General features: G+C 46.8%; 1 protein-coding gene across 1 annotated transcript in view; it reads left to right on the top strand.

The window, feature by feature from the left end:
* Positions 1 to 8118, top strand: part of DNAH9 (dynein axonemal heavy chain 9) — a 301371-nt gene that overhangs the window by 104078 nt on the left and 189175 nt on the right. The window contains 1 exon segment of the mRNA XM_007455019.1: positions 3864 to 4020. Coding sequence (XP_007455081.1) covers positions 3864 to 4020 — 157 coding nt within the window.

The raw sequence follows: 8118 nt of genomic DNA on the forward strand, positions 1-8118 counted from the left end.
TTTTTTGCAGTACGCGGGCTTCTCACTGCTGCGGCCTCTCCCATTGTGGAGCACAGGCTCCGGACGTGCAGGCTCAGTGGCCATGGCTCACGGGCCCAACTGCTCCGCGGCATGTGAGATCTCCACGGACCGGGGCACGAACCTGTATCCCCTGCATCGGCAGGCGGACTCTCAACCACTGCGCCACCAGGGAAGCCCAATCCATCTGTATTTTAGGGGGATTAGATTAGTTGATCTCAGAAATGCCTTCCAGCTCTAGAGTTCTATTATTATGGGCAAATGTATATGTATTTTGACATTTCCCCCAACGTGCTTCTTCTGGCGATAATCAGAAGTTCAGCAGATGCTCAAAAAGAGATTGACACCCAGTTCTAAGGATTTCTTTTGGGAGATTCTTGAGTTTTCTATGAGAATTCTATTTTTGTGAAACCTTGTGTTTCTAGACTCTCAGATTCCTTGAGAGCCCTGCTGCTGCAGAGAGAAGAGGTCTGGATTGCCCTCTGGCTGGCAGAGAAGGCAGCCATGGGACAGAGGGGGGGTGGCAGAGAGGGTGGGGGGGAGAGTTGGCTGGGGGCCAGGAGTCCACCCGTCCAGGCAGCTGCCTTTCCTCCTGGGGGTTACAGGGCTGCAGCAGGCCCTCCAGGTTCTGGAAGGAACCTGAGGCTGGCAGAGGTAGAAGGCCTTGGGGCCAGTCTGGAGCCAGAACTCAGCCTAGGAGAGCAGGTACAGTTAAGGCTGCACATGGAACTCTGAAGATCTAGCTACCAGTGTTGGAGAGAAGCATTGCCAAATGGTAACAGTGACCGAGCAAGGTGAGATGGGACCTAGCTTTTCACCTTAACCCTGACTCACCTCACTTCGTGGCCCACCTAACAGATCAGCAACTCTGATGTGAGCTTAGTCCACAGGGAAAAGTGAGGCAGCTGCACGAGCCCAGCTCACCAGGAGTTAAATGCAGCCAGCCCCCCATTACACAGGAAAACTCCAAGTAGAATCATACTTCTGCATACTCTGCTCTCTACCTTGAGAAACTACCTTCCTGGGTTTCATCTTCAAAGTCTGAGGTAGCTATGGGAATCTCACACTTAATTAAAGGAGAGTTCAGGAACTCCAAGTCTTTTCAAAACAATTTTGGTTGCAGTGAGGATGCAGTCACCATCTGGCAAGAAAGGTGTTAACTCAGAGTTTCTGGTCAACTCTAGCATCAGATTCAGAACCAAAGAGAGTTCATGTCAGAGGCCCCCTCAGATGTCCCCTCCCTATCTAGCCTGCAAGTTGAAAGCCTCTGTACTGATTTTCTAAGTATTAAAAAGTTAGGTCAGTTGCACGGTTTTAAAAGCTTTATTGAGATATAATTTACATGTCTTAAAGTTCACCCATTACAAATGTACAAATCAATGATTTTTAGTAAATTCTTAGACTTGTGCAGCCATTACCACAATCTAGTTTTAGAACATTGCCGTCACCCTGTTTGCAGTCCGACCTCACCCTCACCTCCCTTCCTAGGCAGCCAGTAATCTGCTGTCTATCTCTGTGTTTTCCAGATATTTCATAAATGAAATAATATGGGATCTTTTGTATCTGACTTCCTTCACTTAGGATAATGTTTTTCAGGTTCATCCATGTTGTAACATGTATCAGTACCTCATTCCATTATATTGCTAAATAGTATTCCATTGCATGGATATATCACATTTTGTTTATCCATTCACAGTTGATGGACATTTGGGTTGTTTCCAGTTTCTTAGTGTTATGGATATTGCTGCTTTGAACATTCCTGCATAAGTCTTTGTGTGAACATACGTTCATATTATCCTTGGGTAATTCCTAGAAGGGGATTTGATGAATCATATGGTAAACTTTACATTCTAAGAAACTGTCAAAACTGTCTTCCTAAGTAGCTGTACCATTTAACATTCCCACCAGCAATGTATGAGGTTTCCATTTTTCTCACATCCTCGCCAGCACTTGTTTTTGTCTGTCTTTTTGATTGTAGCCCTCCTAGTGGGTGTGTCATGGTATCTCATTGTGGGTTTAATTTGCATTTCCCTAATGATCAATGATTTTGAGCATCTTTTCATGGGCTTATTACCCAAAGGCACATTTTGTCATCTTCTTATGAGGATATGTGTGGAAGAGGTGTATGACATATATAGTTGGGAGTCACAGTGGAGTGCAGTGGAGTGGGAGCTCAGCTGAGCCACTCTGCTCGCTCACCCCTTTGTTGAGGGCTCAGGGAATACTTGCAGGTGAAGTCATGGCAAAAATGAGCCCCAGGGGGCTAGGAACCATCAGCCAAGTGGAACCTCATCCAGCTAGACTCTAGGAAGGGTCAGGAGCTGGATGGGGGAGGAGAGAGGGACAAGCACAGTCCTACTGTGTCTGGCATCTTAGTTTGCTCAGTCAGCTATAACAAAATACAAAACACTAGGTGGCTTATAAACAACAGAAATCTATTTCTCACAGTGTAACTGGACAAGGCCAGTACGGAACCCAAGTGTAGCTGCTCGCCGCTTGACAGGCCAATTCGAGAGACAAGTGTTGGTGGAAAAGGAAAAGTTGCTTTATTCAGGAGCCCAGCAACGTGGGAAGATGGTGGACTAGTGTCCTAAGACCATCTCCAAATTGCCGGTTACGAGACAAAGGTTTTAAAGGCAGCGTGAGAGTGAGGGAGGGGGCTGCAGGGAGCCTGGTTAGCTTGTCCTATTCGCGAATTGGTTGGCATCAATGTGAAGTTTCGAGTATCACCAATCATCTGGTTTCAACCGGTCTGGGCTCTAAGTGCTGGTGTTTGGCAATTTTCACCTGGCGGGGTCTGCTTCCTGTAAGAACAGCTTAGGGGGGTGTGTCGGGCCTGTATCTGTAGCTTTCAGGGGCCTGGGTGTTCAGGACCTGCTGTGGGGCTCGTCTAGAGTCTAAACTGTACCAGTTTCCCGGTCCAACAGCTATTCTTTGTTTCTCCATCTTCGCATTTCCTCATCATTAACTCTTGAGCCAGCCTTTGGAGACTCAGGGGAGGCCTGGGAAACTAAAGCAAAAGGCTGTTATCTTAAAGGACAGGGACACAGGGGCTTGTATGCAGTTTCAATCCCCCCTTTGATACCCCTCAATCTTGAGGGGAACAGGTGTTGGGCGAGAAAAGGAATAATGTTTTGGGTAAAGAGGTTAGTCATTAACTCGGCAGAGGAACTCAGTTTTGGGGGGACTTGACCTCAACAGTTCTGGACGCTGGGAAGTCCAAGATCAAGGTGCCAGCATAGTCATGCTCTTGTGAGGGCCCTTTTTCTGGCTCACAGCTGGTGCCTTCTCACGGTGTTTTCACGTGGTAGAAGGGGCAAGGACCACTCTGGAGCCTCTTTAATAAGGCACTAAGCCCAGTCATGAGGGCTCCACCTTCATGACCTCATCACCTCCCAAAGGCCCCACCTCCTAACACCACAGTCTTTGGGGGTTACGATTTCAACATATGAATTTAGTGGGGACACAAACGTTCAGACCATAGCACTGGGCAAGTGAAAATAGCTCTTCATGAATGGACTTAAACATACTGGGGCTGGGGGGAAGGAACCAATGAGAAATGAGCTAGAGAAGTAAGCGGGGGCAAGGTCAGGAAGGGCTGGGCTGAGAGCCCCTGGTGCCCTTCAGGGAGGGGGCATCATGATCAGATGATCCTTTAGAAAGTTCCACCCACAGCGCAGAGGGGAACAGAGCGGGGGGCTCTGGGCTTTCCTTTACAGAAGCTGTGCCAAGTCTCTCACGGCCTTGAACCTCAGCTCTATCTCACTAGGACCCAGCAGGGCCAGAGCTATTTGTGGGGCCACCTGTGGCACTGAGAGTGACATCCACCCTCCTGTGTTCGGCAGGTGCTACATCACCCTCACCCAGTCTCTGCACCTGACCATGAGCGGGGCTCCAGCAGGACCTGCAGGCACAGGCAAGACAGAGACCACCAAGGACCTGGGCCGAGCGCTGGGCATCATGGTCTACGTGTTTAACTGCTCCGAGCAGGTGGACTACAAGGTACAGGCCCAGCCTCGGGGGGACTAGGACCTGGGCCGCAGCTTCATCCTCGCCACCCTGGTCCAGCTCAGAGGCCCAGACAGGGACGTCCCTACTCCTTCACAGTAGGCCTGAGGACCCTTGCCCTCAGGAGCTTGTGGACCTCCCTGTAAACCTTAGCACCGAGGAATCCACTTCCACTGATGAGCTTTGCAACCACAGAGAGTTGACTTCACCTCTGGGGTCTTCCTTTCGACATCTGTAAAATGAAGAAGTGAACATATATCCAAAGGCCTAAATTCATTACTTGACCCAGAATCACAGAAAGGCTCATAAGTGGCTGATATAAAAATCTTCACATAAAAGTCATAGATGTGCCAAAGTGGGCATTTGTGTAAAAGTGGGCATTTCCCCAGAATTTCTACAAGGGCAAAATATTCTAGGTTTGGCTTCCAAAGACATACTAGAGTAACCTCTATTCTTAGCAAGAGGTACACAAAGACAAGTGCAAGGGTAATGTTCTTCATCCAGGCACTCATAATTTTTACATTTTTTAATGTATTCCAGGCTCTGTATCATAGAGAAATGCAAAAGAAACAAGAGGCCCATTAGGTCACTTCTCTGCTAGCAACGTTCTGCTCATAACTAGACCTTATTCAGATTCTTTCTTTTGAAAAAAGCATAATAACAGATTGGCTCACTGTCTCATTTCCATTTTGTTTTATTGTATGTATTTTTGTAAACTGCCTTACGTTCCCTTTTGAAAATAGGATAGCAGGTAAATAAATTTAGAGTGGAAAAAGAAAACATTTGCACTAAATAGATCAAATATTTATATACCTATATGATGTGATATATTGCCTGTAAAATAAATTTAATTTAAAAATAAATTTAGGGGCTTCCCTGGTGGCACAGTGGTTGAGAGTCCGCCTGCCGATGCAGGGGACACGAGTTCGTGCCCCGGTCCGGGAAGATCCCACATGCTGCGGAGCGGCTGGGCCCGTGAGCCATGGCTGCTGAGCCTGCGCGTCCGGAGCCTGTGCTCCACAACGGGAGAGGCTACAACAGTGAGAGGCCCGCGTACCGCAAAAAAAATAAATAAATTTGGAGACTGCAAGATAATACTTTCAGTTACCATGTATAGAACTCTGTAAATGAGACTGATCTGCTATAACTTTAATAATTTCTCTTGTATATAAAATTCTGCTGTGCAGTTACAGAATCCTGTAGCATCATGTTTTCTCATATAAAGCAAACAAAATGAGGATTCAGACCCAAAATAGCTGTCTTCCCATAGTCACACACTAAATTTTAATATGGTTGCCTTTATTGATGAACACATAAAGATACTGTTTCTCTTTAAGCAGACTGGAATAAGAAACGATTTTTTCCCCCTCTAAAGGAACAAGCTAAACTTTAAGGAATACTTTAAGTTTCTAGATTCTTCTAGAGTTGATCAATGGCAGCACTGCTGAGATAAATATACTCTCCCACCCAACATTCTGGAGGACACACTCATTTAGATGTGGAAGACCTGGGGTATTGATTGAAGAAAATCAGCCAGATTTCTTCTAAGTAATGCTTAACATGGGAAACAGCAAGAGATGAGTTGGCCCTGTGGCCAGAGGTCACTAAGGTCATTTTACCCAGTCCTTTCAAAAACGTATTACTGGGCTTCCCTGGTGGCACAGTGGTTGAGAGTCCGCCTGCCGATGCGGGGGACACGGGTTCGTGCCCCGGTCCGGGAAGATCCCACATGCCGTGGAGTGGCTGGGCCCGTGAGCCGTGGCCGCTGAGCCTGCGCGTCCGGAGCCTGTGCTCCGCAACGGGAGAGGCCACAGCAGTGAGAAGCCAGTGTACCACAAAAACACACAAACAAACAAAAAAACTTATTACTGAACCCTGACCCCACCAATTCCTCTAAGAGTACAGGGTGAGAGGAGGAGTCTGCCCTTAATTTGTTTGAACTGTGCAAAGCTTCAGTCATGTGCATCTAGTACAGACACAGATCAGAGCAAGAACAGTAGGTATAGCCGTAGTGAGATACAGCAAAGGTAAGGTGATCCCTTCCTAAACACCAAACATACTTTGTAACCAAACAGGCTCAATAAGTAAGCAGTTTGCAAACCTCCTCTTCCTTTTGTTGTCCAGCTATTCAGAATTATTTTTATCTCAGAGTACACACCAGCAATCAACTTAACTTATTGGGCATCACCATTGCTCAGCTTCTGTTGGGAATCATGGGAGGATATCAGAGATAGATAGGTACGTAGGTAGGTAGATAGATGATAAAGAAAGAGAGAGAAAGAAAGAAAAAGGAAGAAAGAAGGAAGGAGAAAAGGAAAGAAAGAAAACATAGGCAGGTCAACAGATGACAGAGATGAGAGAGATAATAGATGAAAGATAGATATTAATAGATAGATAAATGATAGATGATAGATAGATAGACATATGAGAGATAGATGGGTAGGAAGGAAGGAATGAAGGAAAGGAGGAAGGAAGAAAGAAAGAAAATAAAGATATGTAGGTAGATAGATGACAGACATGAGAGAGAGAGATAATAGATGGATGGCAGATAGATAGGTAGATAGATAGATAGATAGATAGATAGATAGATAGATAGAGATAGACAGGGTGAGCATAACCCAGTCCATTAGGAGAGACAGGAATAATATATGAAATAATTAGGGGAGATAACAGACAGCATTACCCTGAGTGCTAAGGCGTGTTCTACGAACTCTAATCCCTGGAATGCTCCAGAGCTGTGGGAGAGCCACCAAGTGTGCTGGTCAGAAAAGACATCGTGGAGGAGGTGAGAGCTGAGGTTGTTTAAGGTTGTTAAGGTTTGGATGAGCACCAAACAGGGCATGTGACATTTTAACTCAGCCCCACCCACTAAAACATCAGCTTCAAAAACAGGACCGAGTTCTTTGTGCAGTTGCTGTCCTTCCCCTGCTCCCTGTGCTGACTTCACCCTGAGCTCTCTTCACAGGGTTTGGCTGGGGCGAGGAGAGGAAAGGAGTGAAGGTCAGAAAGAGCCTTCACCAGCGTCACTCACAGCAGCGCATTCTGTTTCAGTGTCTCCAGAGAACAAGCTAGAAACAAACATGGGACCACGGTGGAGTCCATTCGAATGGATCGGGGAACAGGGGAGGCTGGGAGATGGGGTTGAGCATGGAGAGGAGGACCACAAGACCACTGGGAAGCTCTGACCTTGAGGTGTCAGGCCCCAGAAACGCTGCAGGCTGCAGGACTGAAGCAGGAGCGTGATGAAGACAAACCGTCTTTAAGGAAGACTCCCTGGGCAGCCAGATGAAGGGAGACAGGAAGAGACTGGAAGTTGGGGGGAGGAACATTTTTAGGAAGAACATTGCAGTCGTTCAAACCAGAGAAGCCGGATGATGGAGCAGCAGAAACGGAAAAGAAAGATTGAGAGGCTTGAAAAAATTAAATGATACTTAGTGAACATGGGGAGGGCGTGGGGCGGTGGTGAAGCAGAGGAGGAGGAAAGAGGAGAGTTTGGGCTTTGTCAAGGCCCCTCACAGCCCCCTCTGCCTCAGGAATTCTGTAGGGAGGCGCCGGGTAATGGGGTGGACACAAGAACTGTGTGGAGGCTTGGGGGAAAGGGTTAGGGTTAGGGTTTGCTTTACTCTACTAGTGCTGGTTGGAAAACCCATAAAACTAGCCACTTACTCTGGAAATGGTTGCTGTTTTAGTGCTAAGAAGACATCCTTCATATTATAGCAGCAATACTCTCCCCCCGGACCTCAGTCTGGAGAGGCTATTGCTGAAAGATCAAATGACTTTGAATCTGAAAGTATCTGGAATTCTGTGCCTTCTCCATGGCATCAATACTATAGAACACCCACTCCTTGAGAAACCCTGCTCTCTACGCTTCTGAAACATTATCCTTCCACAATTCTATCTGATCTTGCCTTCTTGATCTCATTTTTGACCCCCTTTCATCACTTCAAGTTTTACTTTTATACGGATGACTCCTGAATCTGTTTTCCAGCTTCACCCAAGTTCTGGTAGTGTCTTTAACTAGGCAGTAGAGGCCTCCGTTTGGATGCCGTTGTCTCATGTTCGGTCAACACTCTTCTCAGACAGTTCCTGCTG

This window comes from Lipotes vexillifer, unplaced genomic scaffold (assembly GCF_000442215.2).
Source record: "Lipotes vexillifer unplaced genomic scaffold, Lipotes_vexillifer_v1.1 scaffold1233, whole genome shotgun sequence".
In the NCBI taxonomy this organism is placed as follows: Eukaryota; Metazoa; Chordata; class Mammalia; order Artiodactyla; family Lipotidae; genus Lipotes; species Lipotes vexillifer.